This window comes from Sciurus carolinensis, chromosome 7, assembly GCF_902686445.1.
Source record: "Sciurus carolinensis chromosome 7, mSciCar1.2, whole genome shotgun sequence".
In the NCBI taxonomy this organism is placed as follows: Eukaryota; Metazoa; Chordata; class Mammalia; order Rodentia; family Sciuridae; genus Sciurus; species Sciurus carolinensis.
In genome coordinates this window covers 77,915,964-77,935,616 of record NC_062219.1, presented here as the reverse complement: position 1 = coordinate 77,935,616, position 19,653 = coordinate 77,915,964, and the positions used below count along the sequence as shown (strand labels likewise).

General features: G+C 32.5%; 1 protein-coding gene across 12 annotated transcripts in view; it reads right to left on the bottom strand.

Moving 5' to 3' along the window:
• Positions 1-19,653, bottom strand: part of Snap91 (synaptosome associated protein 91) — a 139,545-nt gene that overhangs the window by 43,634 nt on the left and 76,258 nt on the right. For 8 of the 12 annotated variants that reach the window (XM_047558079.1, XM_047558078.1, XM_047558083.1 and 5 more), the window contains exons 9-14: positions 17,712-17,753; positions 11,339-11,409; positions 9,330-9,335; positions 5,972-5,999; positions 3,193-3,302; positions 1,412-1,524 (exon numbers count right to left, since the gene is read on the bottom strand). In XM_047558079.1, coding sequence (XP_047414035.1) covers positions 1,412-1,524; positions 3,193-3,302; positions 5,972-5,999; positions 9,330-9,335; positions 11,339-11,409; positions 17,712-17,753 — 370 coding nt within the window. The remainder of the gene's footprint in view (positions 1-1,411; positions 1,525-3,192; positions 3,303-5,971; positions 6,000-9,329; positions 9,336-11,338; positions 11,410-17,711; positions 17,754-19,653) is intronic. The other 4 variants (XM_047558084.1, XM_047558090.1, XM_047558081.1 and 1 more) reach the window with 1 other exon arrangement.

Below are 19,653 nucleotides of genomic sequence, written 5' to 3'. Positions count from 1 at the left end.
ATTGTTAGCAAATTGTAACTATCTAAAAGAAATCTCAAAATGAAAAAGGGCACACAAGAATAATATCCTCATAAATATTTTCAGCAATATTTTCCTTTTCCAGCTGAAATTTAATATATTGAAATGAAGCTTCAAGAACAATCTAAAGAAATCGAGAGTTCTAGCCTTAGGAGTTGAACATTTCAATATAGAAGAACATTTAAACATTTGAACATTTAAATGGAAATAAGCCAACACTTAAAATGTTCATGTTTATAATTAGCAATTTTATTTCTGAAGTGGTTAACTTTTTGTCATTTTTGTAACCAAAAACTTGGAATTAAGATCAAGAGATTACAGAAAGTACTTCTGATGCTTTGCTAACATACTATGTTATAAACCCACCCAAGGATTATTTAATTATCTAGGCTAATGTAACTTCATTTGCCTTTGCTATTTACTATTAAATAAGAACTCCAATTCTGAAAAGATCTATTAAGTTACAGATCTTGCCTAATGATGCAAATTATTTTTGCCTGGTATCAAGATCATGATTTTTGTTGCATTGTGTCTAACCTCACTATCTTATTCGAACATTCCTTTCAAGCGTCTATAAACACCCAGTTCCTCAGAACACTCTTTGAACCAGCTGTATCATCGAATTGTTTTTCTCTTACTGAGTTTCCAAGTCTTTTACCTGTGTTGCTTCTATAGTTGTGTCATGTCTTAAATATTTTGAGAATTTTATTCTGATGTTTGATGTAATACAGCATGATATTAAAAAATAACTCCTTGCAGTTTTGAGAATCATATAGCAATTACCTTAACTTTATATTAGTATAAAATACCTAAATATTTATAAAAGCCTGATTTTTCTGAGATCCATGAATCAAACAGGAATTAACTCCTTAGATATGATTACTCTTGATCAGGTAATGTGGATTTTTTTCTGACACAGACAACAATCTGTAATAGATTTAAATTTCATGAAGACAAATACAATGTGAATTAAACCATTTGAGGCCTAATGCTAGCCAAGAACTACACCAGATCAAGCCAAATTAGAAATGCTGTCTTGAGTAATATAAATTCATGGGAATATTCAATTCCTTTAAAGCACCAATCTCTAAAGAAGAATTTCTAAAATAATCTAATAATAAATTTCTAAAGGTAATACACTTCCTGTATTACAACTTTTAAAATATAAGTATGTATGTAAAAATAAAAGTATTTAACTACTTGAACATTTAAACTGTATCATTCTTTGTCTCTTTCTCAATATATATTTCTATAAGTGGATACCATTCTTAGCATTTTCTCTCCAAGTTTCTATCAGTGTTCTGGATGACTGGAAGGTAAATATAACAATTTACCTGACTAAAAACAACTCCGTAATGCCTGCAGAATGACAGGCCTGTTTGATTCCACTCACCTCCCCATGCAGTGGCTCCTCCAGCAGGTGGCGGTGGTGCTGGGGCCGCCGCCGCCGCTGCTCCTGCAAAGTCTGGCTGGAGGTCCAGCAGATCACTTGATGGTTTAGAAGCACTGGGAGGAAAATACAACTTTAAAATCAGATGTTGAAACTTCATCATGTCAAGCTGTTCCTAGATACCTTTGTAGAAAATATCAAAGATTTTGGTATTTTAAATCCGGTGAAAGAGTAATATTTTGGAAAATATAGCAAGGGTTGGTAGATTACTTTTGTAAAGAAATAGGTGATTTTTTTTAGGCTTTGAGGGACAGGTGGTTCCTATCACTATTCAGCTCTGCCTGTAGCACAAAAGAAGACATGTGCAATACAGAAATAAATTGATGTGTCTTTATTGCAATTAACACTTTATTTACAAAAGCAGCAAGCTACATTTGATCCATGGGTAATATTCTACAGGGCAATTAAAAATCATAACCTGAAGATTATTCTTCCTCTATTTCTAAAATTTTGTATAGAAAAAAATTCATGTCTTATAAAGAATTTATAAACCAAAGAATATTAAAGTAAATAATTAATCACAAATTTATATTTTTCCTAAATTAGATTATAATGTATGAAGTTTACCTCAAAACAGCAGTTCTGTTTTTATCTTGTTTACCTATTAGGTTTCCAAGTAATATTCTTTTGAAGAAAGGATTATGCTGTTTTCAAAAACTCTTTTAAGATCTCTGAAAATATTGCCTAATTTTGAGATCCATTTTGTAAATACAACTGGACTAAGCAGAAAGGAAAACATTTATTAATAAGAGGGGTTGGAGGTATGGCTGAGTGCTGGAGTTTTTGCCTAGCATGTGTGAGGCCCTGGGTCAAACCCCTGTATCACACACACACACACACACACACACACGCACACACGCACACACACACACACACAAAAAGGAAAATAAGATGTTAAGAGTTTAATCAGAGATTTTATAAGAGGCAATTTATCTTAATACAGTAGCAGAAAGGACTTGATTTCACCACGCTTGCTATTATAAAAAGCAGAACCAAACAAATAAAGCACCCAGTTAACATGGGTATAAAATTCAAGTCTCCAAATTCGAGGTATTCAGAGTCACATTTATAGGTACTACACAGGAGACAAGAATCCTCTCAAGGTCTCAAGGCAAAAGAACCAAGACTAGACCCATAATTTTCATTTAAGGAAACCCCTATGAGTTGATGATTCTTTTGGTAGCTCTGAGATTCCACAGAATGCACAATCAGACTGACTTTTATCACTACGGCTCTGACACACAGGTGCTATGAAAGCTGCTTAGAAATACCCTGAAAGCTTTTCCCTACTGCCTGAGTTTGAATTCCTTGTATGCACCTGCTAATTGGCCTATAATTCCAAGTTGGTTGTTGCTGTTCTTTTTAAAACATTTTAAAACAGTTTTTAAATTTCCTGCAAGAAGAAATTAATTTTAGTAGACATTTTCCATATCAGCCAATATCAGAAGAACCTAAAGGTATGTGCATCATTTTTCTTCTTTCCCAAATGTTTAAGTAACAAGGTAATTTCTATAGCTTAGATCTTTCCAACCATTAAAGAGCTACAGGCCTAAGTTACTGTAAGAGTGTGAGAGAACTTAGGTTGTGTAGCAAAAACAACCTCAGATATCACATTACTGGAAATAGATTGCATTTGGTGAAATCATTTGGGTACTGTACATGACAAGAAAACAAAACCTGAACAAAATATTAACAAACAGTTCACTGCATACTCATCAACTGACCTGACTGGGACAGCTGCCGATGCAGTTGCAAATAAATCAACCGGTGGAGATGTGTCAATAGTTTTAGCTGGTGTAGAATTAGGAGATGTAACGGTTGTAGCTGGCGAAGACTGAAAGTGAAGATGCACAATACTAATCAAATATGAATCTATAAGACACAGAGCTTTGCAGACATATGACATTCCCAGCAATTTTTTGATAATTCCTCATGGGAGGAAAAAAAAAAAAAACTCAAGAAAACTTAAAATCAAAATCATAACAATCATGCCTTAAATGTTAAAAGCTAAATATAATTTACTTAAAATTTTGATAAAATATTCAGACAAACACTGCAATGACTTCTCTTCATGTATTTAAAATCAAAGCTAAATATATTTGAATATAAAATTATTGGGTAGGATCTTACTAGCTGCTAAATATTTCAAAAATTATCAGTAATAATAGTTGCTATAAAACCAAGGTCATCCTTTTTCCTTCTCATACTAAACAGACTTCATGTGAAGTCCTCTCACTTTAACATCCGGGCATTCAACCTAAGTAGTTGTCAGGAGTTGGGGAACAATTCACAAGCAAGATTCAAGCCACTGACTGCTTAAGGATATCTTACCTATATGAAATAGGCAAAAATAAAAGTAAAATAAAGTCTAAACCTTGTTTTCCTGGACTATTTTTTTAAAAGAAGAGGAGTTAATGTTAATAATCAACTAACATATTAAGAAATTAAAATTTGTGTGTAGTAGCCATCCTAATTCTATTTTATCCAGTATATTTAATTTTCCATGTATTCACAAGAGAAATACTGATGGAACATTTCAAAACAACCTACTGATACTTAATTCTATAAGTAGAAAAGAGATATAACAGCAAATAAAATATACAAAGACCACGATCAAGCAAAGTCTATCCGTTACTGCCATAGCTGGGTGTCTGATTTCAATAAACCAAATTTAGAGGAAATTTTAAAAATAATAATTTAAGAAGAAGATTGGATGAGATGAGGAATTTATAATAAACTCGACTTGAATAGTATTTGTCTAACATCTATTCATTCAAGAATATAACTAATCAAGAAGTCAGAATTCAACAGATAAAAATTCTAAGCACTCAGTCAATCGAGAAAGACAACATGTAAGAGGTATGGATATTATATTTTAGAAAAATTCAACTCAAGCTTCTCTCTTCAACAAAAGTACAAATCTTCCAAATGCAATATAAAAGGTCATCAACAGACTAGGAAAAGCTAACTAAAATGAATTATATATTATCTATTGTAAACAATAGCAATGCTTCTAAAACAATTTTATTTTTAGGCAATATTTGTAAATGAACTTGGAGAAAGTGATGTTTAAGACAACACTGGGACCTTGATGACAGAAAATAAATCCTCCCAACATTAATGCAGAAATGAAGGTCTACAAAAGCCCATTAAGATGCCTTGTAATATAATCATCTCTGAGGAGACATGAGAGCAAGGGAAAAATAAACATTATGAAAAGAAAACATCCGTTAATTTTATTTGGCCAGAACTTTGAAACAGACCATCCCACAATTTCATCACGCTCTATTCAGCAGGCATATGTTGGAATTTTTCACATAGATATGATGGTTTTAAAACTGGATTTCTATCAGAAAAACCAGAAAACTTTCTGCTTGCTTGTTTAATTTGTTTGTTTGAGGTCCTGAGGGAACCTTAAGCAGCTAGCCAGCTGGACACTAGCACAGTACAGTGTGTCTGGGAATCAGCAGCACAGTCAAAATGACATACTTGAATGTCTGTAATGACATCTATTCTACAGTGCAATTTTGCCAAAGAGAAATGAGCATGTCTATTACACTTTCACCTGAGAGATACAATAGCAAATGTTAACTACAGACCTTTGGAAATAAATGCTTTTACCACTGGTAATCCTAATTCTGTCCTTCAGCATGCTAAAAAAGAATGGGGAGGTAAAGGAGTTACTAAAACTATGGTAGCAGACTGTCTAAAGACAGGTTTGTGGGAAGATGCCTAGTTACAATTTTTTCTCTGCCATTAAAATATGCGTCATACCTTGTATATTACCTATCTCACAGGGTTCTGATTCAGAATATGTGAAAATGCTCTGAAACCAGTAAAACATTACATGGACACATTTGTTTTCAGTTGTAACATTAATAAATGAAAATCTGTCCTACTTCAAACATCTAGTGCCAATAAATTACATATAACTATAGTACATGGGACTGATAAGCTAATATAAAGGAGAATACATTAAAACACAACTTACCTTTTCTCAAAAAATTTAAATCCTATCCCCTGCAATTCTACCCCAAAGAATTGAAAGTAGGAATCAGATAATCCTTACACACATGTTCACAGCAGTTACTATTTGTCATAACCCAGAGATGGAGGCAACTCAACTATCCATTGATAGATGAATGGATGAACATACTGTGGTATATACATACAATGGAATATTATTTAACCTTAAAAAGGAAGGAAATTTTGGCATATGCTATATTTTGGCTGAGGTAAGAAGACATGTTAAATATGATAAACCAGTCACAAGAGGACAAATATTGTCCAGAGTAATCAAGTTCATAGAGACAAGGACTGGATGGAGGATAGATGGAAATTATTGTTTAATGAATACAGACTTTCATTTTTGAAGATGAAAAAAGTTCTGGAAATGTATGTGCTGATGGTTACACAGCAATATAAATATACTTAATGTCACTGAACTGTACAGAGATGGTAGAATGATTATAAAAACCACATTAAAAACAAAACCAAACTTACCTTACTTAATGGAGAGGGAGCACCAGATCTAAAAGGCAACATAAGAAAATTAAAACTGAATATACATGAATACATTTGTAGACACATTTAAGTTTGATATCACTTTGTCTAGCATTAAATTGCTTTACATACAGTTTTTTTCAAGTAATGGATAAGCTATTTTAATCCTCTTTAATTTTTCACTTAGTTATAATATCCTCTTCCAATATTTCCTATTGGCTTAATTACTAGTACTAGAAATTCTGGATTTAAAAATTATTTTCTCTTATCTCAAATAATTCAGTTCTTTAAGCCAAATATTATTGCCTAGGCCTATCAAAATCAAACAGTCAAAATTGCAGTTTTTCAAAAGATTTGCCAAGACTTGAGAAAAAGCATGTTATATATAATTTTTAAAAACCTTATTATTTTAAAAAGTTAAAAAGCTCACTAAGGTTAACATATATTGCTATTCATTTAATCTTATTGTGATGCATAAAAGCAGAAACCCTAGAAAAAAAAGGATCCCTGTGTATCCTGAGTCTGAAGTATGACTCACCATCCATATTCACACACCTGAAGTGTGTCTGTTTTTAGTTTCATGAATACAATGAAAATGCTAGAAAAAACACTCCCATCATTCTGTTATGACTAGTGGAACCCTTGAAAAAGAGCAGGGACTTTGATGCTTGTTTCTAAGGGAATAAGGGAACATTCAGAAAGACTAAATGTTCTTCAAAAGTTAGATTACTGTCACACTGACTTTTGTACATCATCAATAGAAAATGATCCAGAAATAATTACCTAGACAGCTTACATTTTACTCACATGAACTGGTGGAAAAATGAGTAGTAAAACAAAATGAAGACAAAATATATTTCAATAAAATGGTATATTCAGGGTCTTAATGGATGGCAAGGATGATGTTCTACTCATCTACAGAGAAAATATCACATATAATAGTAGTAAAAAAAATTAGCAGAAGGTAATTGGAATTTTGTACAATATTGTGATTTTTTCCACCAACTGATCAATATTATATGCCAGATTAATATATTTTCCATATACATTTATTTATAATTTCTCATTTCAAAGGGTCTACTGAAAGAGATTCACAGTATTTTCTTTATCTACAGAAACTTACTTAAGAACTTAAAAGTCTAGTACAGCAGAGGACTGAAAATTCTCTCATGAGTTTTGGCTAATGATTTCTACACTTCCACCTTTTTTCCTTTATATAATTGGAAAAGAAAGTGAATTAAACTTAAATAAAATACCAAGAAAATAATAGCCTAACTATGCAAAAACAAACAAACAAAAAAAAAAAAAAAAGAAAAAAACATGTCATCTGACATGGTCTTTTTCTAAGAATAAATTTAAATTAATTTCTCTCTCAGGAAATCCTCATGAATCAATTCCCTGCAGTACTGACACAATGACAAATATTAACACAGAAAAGAGAATTGAGAATAAGCATGAACTTTTGAAATACATTCAAAAGTATGATATAAAATGATATCATATCTTATGCCCTTAAGTAAGAATAAAGTTAAAGTAAAAATGATGGAATTGTATTACTTGCTGTTAAAGAACATCAAATCAAAGCTAAGTGTGAAAAATATAATTGGTACAAGAATCAGTTTGTCAAACACCCACAAGAAAGGATTACTAAATGGTACTTGTAGTTATCCCATGGATAAGCAAGTGAAAATCTCTACTGTCTCTGTTGAGCTATTATCCCACTTGCCACATTATAGTTTGATTGTCTGTTTCGCTATCTGTCTTCATCCCTGGAGGTTAATTCTTTGAAGGGAAGGAACTCATCCCATGTTTTATATCCTAGCACTCTACACAGCACCTGGCATTTTCTGTATTATTTGAAATTTTAAATAAGAATGCATTCATTTATTTGCTTTATAACCAATAAGTTAACCAGAAGTCTTAAAAATTTATTTTCTGTGAAACTATGTTGTCCATATGGGTGACCTCTGTTCCCCTTGAGCAGATTTGGCCTTTGTTCTGATATAATAAAAAAACGGTGAGGACCAAAGGCACTTCCATGGGGTTGTGACTTTAAAAAGCATCATTAATCACTGAATAACATTGGAGGGCTTCTAGGCTTAGAAATGTTAACAGCCTGCCTGAGACTCATCATTCTTTAATGGTAAATCCAAGGCTCAGCTCCAAGTCTGTCTGCTGCCCAGAGCCTGTGCTGGTGTTCTTTGCAGTGTGCCCCACTGAAAACACAAATGAGCCAGCACATTTGTTCCTCTCTTACACAACGCATAAATTGCTGCTTCTTATTTATTCCTTGCTTGATATTCTATTTTATTGTTCGTTACCCTTAATGAAGGAAAATACTATAATCTTTTATACATAGGTAACAACGTTTATTAAAGAGCAATGCTTATTTTTTAAATTTCATCTAGAGAAATCAAGTACATAGTAAACTGAGGTGGGAAAACAAATGCATTGTGATAATTTTAGAAAGAAAGAATGACCCATAGGGTAATCTACTCTAAATTCTGTACAATGCTACGATCAAATCCATGAGTTTTTACTATGAACACAGCAAATGCCAAGGTTTCCTACCAATATGGTAATGTAAGCTGTCAAAAGAGGAAATTTTATTATTTCTTATTTGATTCACAACAATAATTCCTATATAGTTTTGCATATAAATGTTAGAAAAAGACAGATGCGAAAAATCTATGGTCATCTTCCAAATAATCTTAATTACAAAAGACATCCTGAGTTTCTTGTACTGTTCACATTTAATAAACACACATTTAGGATAAAATAAATTTCTCCCTTTTCTCCTGTGGACTAGTAGAAACAGATAATTCACAAGGGTGTATTATACTGTATCACATACAATTTCAAAAGTAAACTTCTGTGGACACAAGGCACTAAATATAAAGAATATAAATATTTTACATAGCAGAGATTTCTAAATGCTTCATTTTATGGATATACTTGATAAGAATTTGGAATAGTTTCAAACTGCTACTAGATGACAAAGAAAACAATTTCAAGTAATCAATTTTCTTTTCAAAACTGTCTTTTGGCACTTCTGCAATATGCTGGGGGAAAACTTTTGTTTACTTAACAAATAAAAACTCTTTGATTTCTCAAATTGAAGAGAAATATTTATAAACCTAAAGTAGATTGTTAGTGTAGATCCAAGAAGACCAAAAGAAAGTAAAACCATTTATGCCAGTCACCTCAGATGACAAAAATAAAGCATAATGAAAAAACACAGATGTGTAAAATGAAATCAATTTAAAAAGTTCTCAGTACTAAATGTGGAATCTTAAGAGTGTTTTTGCATTTTTAATAATTACAAAATGCAAAAAAAGTCACTCCATGTAGTACTCACCCTTCACTTAAGTTCCCAGGTAAGCACGAACATACAAAGAAGAAAATAGTTAACTATTATAGCTCATTTATTTTCAAAATAGGGAACAAACAAAAGACAATTCAAATGTGGTCTCAGCCAATTCAGAAAAGAAATATGACAAGCATAAAGTGATTTTAAAGGCGAGAGAAAAATTATCCTAGGCAAAAGGCAATTCAAATGGAATATTACTGAGTTTCATTCCACTTCTCTAAGAAATGCTAAACATCAATGGCTAATTTTTCCAAAATTAGCTTGCAATGGCCACTAGGGGGCGAATTTAGATTTGAAGTCAGGGCTGAGGAGAGATTGAAACTAGGGAAAGAAGCTTCTCTGGTGATTACAGTATGCTGGCAGCTTTAACAAAAAACAAGGGGAAGTGTGGGCCTATACAGAGCACAGGCACCCAGGGGTGAAAAGAGCAAGGTGAAGGTGATACTGGCTTACAGGGTGTGTCTAGCGCTGCACAGGATAGAGATTAACTCTAGGGGATGTGTACATTTCCTTAGTTAATGAGCTCATTCTGCCACAGGAGCAGGGACATATAGCTTCCTGCCTACATTTGTATAATCCCTAGCAAATCACTGGGCTTCCTGGATACCCTAATAGAGGATGGCCAATAATAACTGGACTGCTGTGATTTAATGCAGTCTCACATTAAAAACCTGTTCATCCATGGCCGTACCTAAACTGGGGCAGACCTTGACAAAGCCCTAGAGAGGTTCTGCCATCCATCATTCCTAGTAACTCTGCCATGATAGCCTGAAATATTTCTTTACTGTTGTTTATCATTTAAAACAAACAATGATTACTATATTCATTTGGAAAAGATGACAAAAACACCACTTAGCTAATGAAATAACCAGCAAAAAAAGTAATAAGACACACAAACCTAGGTTTGGGGAGAATATTCAGAGAAAAGAAAGCAGAAAGAAGTGACATTTTGACCACTCTATCATAGGTAAAATCTATGATCAGCCTACAGCCCTGCAATGATCAGTTCACTGGTTGTCTCTGCTAACTCCTGCTGTCAAGCTAAATAAAATAGCATAAAGCTGGTATCATCAAGAATGACAAATTTCAAGTTGACTCTATAGGGACACTGACATTAAGTGTTTAGATAATGAAGTACATCATAGTTCCTGACCTTCAGACCAAAATCTACTGAAGTCCACATATCTGAGAAATAAATAGCCACAATGCAGGGAAGTTCATGGTTAAGGAAGGCTTCATCAGAAACTAGGACTGCAGGTAGTCCTCCCAGTATGCATAAGCTTTACACAGGCAGCACAGGGGTAATCATCCAAGACTGGCAGAATTATAGCTGAACAAGGCACATAGACCAGAAAGGTCTGGGTCTTAAGAACAGACAAGTTTTATTCCTGCTGGAAAGATGGAAAAGTGGAACCTACACATTTTTTGCATGCAACAAGGAAAAAGAGTCAAAACTATAAGTACCAACACAAAGGTAAAAAAATCCAGTAAAGTGGACTTATCATTGCTTGATTGCTGCTGCCACCATAAAAAGACCTGAGTAAAATGTCGGTAGCTATGCCATGCCTAAGTGGGGAGACTAGAGTCCTGGAAACTATACTTGAGGGTTTTGCTTTATTGACAAGGGCCGGTAACACAACAGTGTTCAGGATGCTAGAAGAATTGTGCTTTGTTTTTACTCATGACCAACCATAACAGTTTTAATTTTTAAACATGAGCAATTCCTTTGTATTGTGGATTTCTCGTAAGGGCAAATATGTAAATTAGCAAGTTCAGTCAACATAGGAATAATCTATTAATCTGCCACATTAGCCTACAGGTAGATTGCCTACTCATGAGTTCATACTGACACAAGTTACAAGGAAGGGCAGGGGAAAAATTACAATATAGCATACCCTGAAACTACAGTAGTATAAGTTTACCATGATAAGTCTCATTCTTATAAAGAACGATTCTAGTATTTTTCATCTTATTTAGAATACACAACTAATGCGTACTTGTTTCCAGGTTTCTTTCCTTCTAATGTATTTAGATGTTGTTCAAGGGTCTCCATGAGACTGCTGGGAGCCTATAATAAGAAAGTAAAAATAAATGTCTGCATTGCTTTCTTTCAAAGTAAACACACTCTAACATCACTTTAACTTTGTATGGTGGAGGTTTATGGGTGGAGCCCAATATTCAAGTGAGATAATTTCATTTTAGATTCTTCTGGTGTTTAAATATTTAAGATCCATGGAATCTCAGATACGCCCATCTTTAACTCTCCTGCATACCAAATAACCTTTCTGCAGGTTTTCAGTGTAGAGGCTATGTTGGACAGACTTTTGCTAAGATATTACTTAAATGTAGTAAACTGAAATCAAGTGCACAACCTTCCCATAAAACCACAGTAGAAAAAGAACAGGTATTTGTATCCAAGTCAGAAAGTGCCCAACTAGAAATTTACAGAAGTTTGAAAATACAGTAAAACCTCACTTTTCCTTATTTGACTGAAATATTAGGAAAAACTCATACCATATTTTAAAAAGGGGACGAAGTGAGAGTTGTGGGGAAATAATACAACTTAATAGACAAAATAATTAAAATTTTATTATTGAGCTATTTAATTTATATACATAAAAAGCACTGTGCAGTGGCAGAATTAATAATACATTTCAACATTTATTAAGAAGTTCTTGAATGTTTCTTTCTATAAATAAAATTTCAGGCAAAAAAAGTGATGGCATTTTACTGTATATTAGAAGAGAAATAATAGGGTCATACAAATATTTTACCCAACCTATTTCCCAAGCATTAGAAATTTAATTTCATCTTTCACAAATAATTTTAACCCAAACTAGACCTTAACAGCAGCACAGGCACTCAAAGAGAAGCATTTCATGAATGAAACAGCAAACTACATATACAGGTACTTTTAATTCTGATAATTGTTCTTTAAATTAATGTGAAACTAATTTTGAAGGACTTTACAGTAACTATTCTAACTGCAAAACTGTCTCACAGAATTCGAAGAACTCAATATAATTACATTTTAAACTATATGTTTAATGACAAAGTAAAATTCTGATTAAATTTTTTAAATTATAAAAGTTTAGGATATGTAATATTCATATAAATTTTATTGATAGACTTATAAACTCAAAATTCATATGATTATTATATACATAATTATATAATTATAAATGTAAATACTAAGCAAAATAAAACATACTTATTCATAAATATATAAAGATTACTAAGTGAACAAAAATATTAACTTGATTCAAGTGACAGAGATGTGGTAGGAAGGGACAGCTCTAATCAGTGTTATCTCAAAAGCTTTGGACTATCAAATAAAAAATTATCAGGGGATATAATAAATTTAGAAAATTATAAAAATTAGAATATTAAGATGTAACTCAGGTAAAAACAGACTCAATCAACAAATTCCAGTAAGCTGCAGCTAAGGGTATAGTTTTAAGTCTTCAAAAATTAATTTTTAAGAGAGATAAAGGAAATTTTGCTCTATATACCTGATTGTAAACCTTAAAGAAATGCTCATTGAATACAGAGCATACACTGCAAATATATAAAGAAAAATATATAAGTGGCTTCAAAATTTCAAAATTTTTATCCACTAAAGGAAAATGAGGGGTGGGGAGGGGGTGGGAGGAAGGAAAGATAATAGAATGAGACAAACATTATTACCATATGTACATGTATGATTACACAAACAGTGTGACTCTACTTCATGTACAACCAGAGAAACAAAAGTTGTACATCATTTGTGTACAATGAATTAAAAATTTTTAAAAAATTCAAAAATTTTAGATGGATTCATATCTGATAAATCCAAAATTATCATGCTAATGGTTGATGATGATTATCATGGTGATAATGAAGAAACTAGGAGGCCTGTGCATATGAATTTAAACTTTTTCACATTCAATTTTTGTTGTTGTTGGGATGTGGTAAGAAAAAATTATTCTGAGTCATAGAAACTCCTTGACTAGTTAATATTAACTTGAATCAAGTTAATATTTTTGTTCACTTAGTAATCTTTATATATTTATGAATAAGTATGTTTTATTTTGCTTAGTATTTACATTTATAATTATATAATTATGTATATAATAATCATATGAATTTTGAGTTTATAAGTCTATCAATAAAATTTATATGAATATTACATATCCTAAACTTTTATAATTTAAAAGTCAGAAGATTTGAGTTCTGAGTGTTAAATGCAATAAAAAGAAGTTGGGATCCTTTGCTAGACTTAAATTTAAAACACCATCTACTAAAGACAAATGTTGTTTATAGTCATGAAATAGAGAAGACCATATATGGGTCATATTTTCTCCTTTAAAGTTCCTTAGTTAAGTAAAACAAATCACCATGAAGACAGTCAGCAATTTCATTCTTCTTATAGAATTTCTTAATAATTTAACTGAGAAAATTGAAAAATGAAGTACAAGTCACAAAAAATCACAATAGTTGAAACAGAAATCTGACAAAGGAATACAAGACTGTAAAACTGACTCTGGCTTTAAGGGGGGTTTAGCAATACACTGCACACAATATTAAGTTTGGAGCTTTTTATCCTAGAGGTTTTAAAAGTGCTTCATTTATATTTATTATAAGGACATGAAAAATCTAAGAGAAACAAATTCTTAAAATGTTTTTGGAGTTAAAAAAGAAAGTCATGTTAATAGTAATGTCTAGGAGTGCATGAATGTGTGCCTTCTCTACTGTCTATGGCACCAAGGACATCCTGGACTGCAGGAGACAACAAATGAAATGGTCTAAATTTCCAAGGAGCAAAACTTTGAGAATGCCTCTGCTGTTGTAAAAGTAACTCCAGATAACAAAGTATAATTATCAGCCTATTTATTTTCTCATTTAAAAAAAAGCCAAAGTCAAATCAAATCAGATGGAAACACAAAACCAAAGAATAAGTCGGACTATGAAAACTAATAGATAACAAATATTTCCATGGTTACCGATGCATCAGTGGTATAGTCTTTAAAAGGAGACTTTTCTTTACCAGTAGTTTTAAGATCAACCAGAATTCCTGACATCAAAACCTAAGATATTTTTCATAAATGGAGATAGTTTAAATTGGGAAAATACACACACACACACACACACACACACACAATACCCGCCAAAGAAATAATATTTAAAAATTATTTTCTTGAAATGAATTAACAACTGAATGTGATGCCCAGGATCAAAAGGGAATAATCCATCTACAATTCAGATAATTTAGATCATAAAGCGTCATTAAAACCGAAAGTAAAAGGAGCAATCAAAAGGTCATTCAAAATTTTTTATTGTAGCCTGTAAGAAACCATTTGAAAGCAGGGGGAAAAACATTTAGTTCCAACATCATATTTACTTCTTACCTGAAACATTACTTTTAAATGTATTTTGAAAATTTCACTGATAGTTATATTTAAACACACACACACACACACACACACACACACACACACTGGGGACTGAACTCAGGGGGGTTCTACCACTGAGTTCTATCTTCAGCACTTTTTATTTTTTAAGAAGGGTCTCACTAAGGTGCCTCAGCTGGCTTCAAAATTGTGATCCTCCTGCCTCAGTTCTCTGAGTTGTGGGATTACAGACATGTACCATTGTGCTCAGACCATGAATCATTTAAATGCAGTGATGATTACATGAACAAGTTAAAAAGGGTTATAGATGACCACAGTGGTACTTACTGTGTATTCTCTAACCTAAAAGATATACATCAAACTTTTACATTTTGCTGTAAGAAGAATTCTAATTTTATTTATTTATTTATTTTTTAATTACAAGTACCTATTTCTGTATGCAGTCAATAGGAAGTTCCTTTGGTCTACATTATGTCTTTAACCCTCTCCTATTAGGTATTTTGTCCATTGCTATGGCCAGATTCAGTGGTCATGGTAGCCATGGAGAAGCCTGACAGAGAGTAAAACCTGGTCTCAGAGGACTTAAACTGAGTTCATACAACCTGGTATTTATGACTCATTTGTCAACTAATCCTAGCCTAACACTATCTAAAGGACTAAACCCAGAATATCTCATGTTTCAGCTCAGACCTACTGTACTGTCATAGTTGGTCTAACTCCCTAACTCAGTTAGAGACTTTCAACAGCCCTGTGGGAGGGGCTTTCTAAATAAGAATTATGGAGGACATTCAGCTCTGTTTCCCATAATCTCAAAAGAAAACTTAAGACATTTCAGAAGCATACTATACTCTTGTAAAACTATTCTAGTTTATGTGGCTCTTAAGGTTATTACAAAAGCAGAGGATAGACTGTTGTTACCAGATTCTAATGAGTCTCTACTACAGAACAGCTTCTATTAGAAGACTTTGCTTCTGTGAAGGTGAAGCCTATTCCCCAAATTATGAAAACAAACACCTTGTATCATTTAATACAACATGTCTCTAGACTCCTTGAGAGATTATATAACTTATAATAAATATTATGGTATCATTAAAAATTAAACCCCAGTATGTGAATGTATGTATACCCTTTCAATGATAGGCTACCATTTTACTTTTATTATTTATTTATTTTTTAGGGTACTGGGAATTGAACCAATTGGCACTGTACCACTAAGTTACATTTTCAGTGCTTTTTATCTTTTATTTGAGGGTCTTGCTAATTTGCCCAAAATGACCTTGAACTTGTGATTCTCCTGTCTCTACCTCCCAAGTAGCTGGGATTATAGGTATATACCACTGCACCTGGCTTATCATTTTCCAATTTGAAAAATCAAAAGATATGTAAGTATTCTCTTAAATCTTTCCTAATGTCCATTCAGACTATGTCCAAACTGAGACAAAGAAGGACCCATTCTTAACTGAGCTCCTTTCCTTGATAAAATATCTAGTTTTCATTTTATCTTACGGCGAGGTTTATCTACAGTGTTAAAGATGACTTTTCATTTCTAAAAGGTATCTAATGAGGTAAATATTTTAATATGCATCTTTTTAAAGTTAACATATATTATTTATCTTGGATAAATGCACGTAAATTTTTGTTATAGCTGAATAAATGAAACTACTTATTTTTGCTTAATGAGTTACAAAGACAAATTTACCTCTAATAAAGAGATTTTTAAATAATATTTTATGCACCCTTAATTTTTTTTGTACCATTAATTTTTATCCCTACTCAAATGATGTCAATATCTTATTCAAGTACACACCTTCTCCAAGAACACTATTGTCTTATAGTTGCAGAATATTTTATACTAATATTCTGCCTCCTAGAATTATCTTCCAATTTTTAAACTAAAAAACACAATGCTATCATGTTCTGAATTGCTAAGTTTTATTTATGAAGAATTGTTGATATTTGATAGGTATTTTAACTATACTCAGATAGCAAACTATTTCTTTGGGTGTCCCTAATTTTTAATAAAAATTTAAAGATTAACATTTTAAATACATAAGTATAGCAAATCATTAAATGCACTCACTTTGATACTATTTAAAAGTGGGTAATTTATTATGATGATTTCCTTCTATTACAATGACTTTTTAAATTTATAGACAAAAATTTCATAATGTTTATTACTGGCATATAAGATAGCAGAACTATATTCTTTCCCATCATTTCTACAACATTGTTTCTAGTTAAAGGGCATGTTTGGGACTGAAATTTACCATTATAGAGTGATTAAGCAAAACCTGCTTCTTCCAGTTATGAGAAAGGTTGTACAGTTATTCTGCTTCTGTGAATGATGCCCTGATCTGCCCCAAGAGCTGCATGCTAAACTCTCTTGACAAATAAAAGGATTGATAAGGAAGCCTCTCTATTGTTGTTGCTTACTAGATGAACCCTCCACAAATCACTGATCTACCACTACTACTTTTAAAAAATGTTTTTTCTTTTATGTATATGGAATTCCTTCTCTTCACAAGGGAGACAGACTCTGTAGTAGGACTGTGAGGTCTGAGTTCTCCCCAGTCATGGCCTTCTTTATATAAGGGACCTTGAAAAACTAGAAGGACAAGCTGGAAGGAAAGCACCCTACCAAAAGATGTTCTGATTGCCTACCAATAGACGCTTTCCATAGCTTTTATTAACATCATTCAAGGATTCCTTCTGACTCAAGTTCAAGAATGAAAAGATGAGCTTAATTAGTAAAGTCAGTTGACTCTGAAGAAGAAAATACATCTTAAGGGCAGGAAAACTTTCCCATTGCCTCCAGAAATATAGTCAATAACTAGAAAAAAAATAAGCAAGATAGAATAATTTCTAAGAAAGTTGACCTAAATTCAAAATCCACTAAACACAGAAAAATATGCCTATTTGTGGCAATATCTAGAGTAATAATTTCATGCATAATGAATCTTCCACTGAGAGAGTTACTTACCTGTGTGAGGTCAGGAATGTCACCTTTATCAATACCAACTTGCTGTGGATTAAAAAATAAGAAGTTACTTAGTCGGATTTTTACAATTTTTTTTTGCGATTAATGAAAGATTACCCCACAGAATTTGATAAAACCACAGCTCAAGTTTGGCGTAAAAGAATTCATATATAGATATATCTCATTTTAAACATATGCTCTTTATTTAGTTTTCCACTTAATAGAGCAATGATTTCATTAATATAGTTATGTATAACAAATTTTTAGAATTTTACTGGGATCCAAAAGTAAGTAAAAATCAACTAAAGCATAAAATTTAAAGTATCTTCCAAGGTCAATAGCAACTAAAATCTAAGAAGCTGGTTAGACAAAATTTTAATAATTATGTTCACTAAGTTCTCTGGACACTGAATATTTATTTATAGAATTTTAATAACTTGTTCAGGGTGTATTTTCTACTTTCCTACAGAAAGAACCATTTATGAAAAATAAATAGGTATATTTATTTTGCCATTCTTACACAAATAATAGCATATCACATACACTAAACTTATATTTTTCATATAATAATATATTTTAGTGATGCATCCTTATCAAAGCACAGAATATCCTCATTTTTTTAGAAAGTTATATAGAACTTCCTTGTCTTGTGGTTTATTTAATGAGTCACTTAGTAATGGACGTTAGAATTGCTTCCAATCTCTTGCTACTGCAAGCAATATTGCACACACCATTTTGTATCTGTAGGATACATTTGCAGAAGTGAGATTACAGGGCGAAAACATAAGCAAATTGGTAATTTGGACAGCATGGGAGTAAGTGGGGAAAAAGAGGGGAAGGGAAGCAAATATAGGAAACTATTAATAAAACTGAATCAATGAAGAGAGTGTATGTGTTCATCAAACTCTATCAATTTTTTGTAGGCTTGAAAATTACCAATTCTTTTGTAAGTTTCAAAATAAAAAGTTGAGAAAAAGTTGAAAAATAAAATGCTTTGATCAGGCTAATGGAAACATAGAAGTAAATGCATGAAGTAAAATCACTGGGTTTTTAAGAGGGTGATATGGCAAAAAGGAGATTAAAACACCCATTTGTAGCAGGGTGAGGTGGCACATGCCAGTAATCCCAGCTACTTGGGAGATTGAAACAGGAGGATTGCAAGTTGGAGGTCAGCCTGGGCAACTCAGTGAGCCCCTAATAAATAAAGTTAAAAGGTCCCAAGATGTAGCTCACTGGTAGAATGTTCCAGGGATCAATGCCCAGTATTGCAACAGATGAACAAACAATGCCGCCCCCAAACCATTTGTATCTTGACTACTTCTTCTTTCTTTTGCATTTTTTTTTTTTTAATGACTAGAGCCATGTTTCTTGGCCTTGGCACTATTGGCATTTTGGCAAGATGATTCTTTTTTGGTGACTGACCTGTGCATCACGGGATGATTAGTAACACCCCGGCCTCTATCCTCTGGATGCCAGAAGGATAGAGGGTGACCTTACGGGTGACTGGTAGTAGTCAATTTTAGGGTAACTACTCAAAATGTCTCTAGATATTGTCTACTAAAGAGGAGAGGGGAGCAAAACCACCCACTGTTGAGACCAGTTGTGGATGTCTAGCACTGGTCCCCATCTCTGTGGACCCAATCAAGCTGGAATCCAGCATTCCAGATTTTACCTTCCAATGACTAAACACTGGATTTGGAGATGTCACTAATGCCTCCCTAATGTCATTTATATTATTATGAATGAGTAAATTAACTTCATTCCATATAGTCCCATACTCTAACACCTCTGTATATAGTGAATTTAAAAATATTAATATGAATGGTGGAAGCATTTTAAAAAAACAAATATATTATGAATATCTAATACTGGAATCACTTTGGAAAAAGGTGATGTGCTTCCATTAAATGGATAATTCTGTTAAAAGATACAATGTAGGAATCCT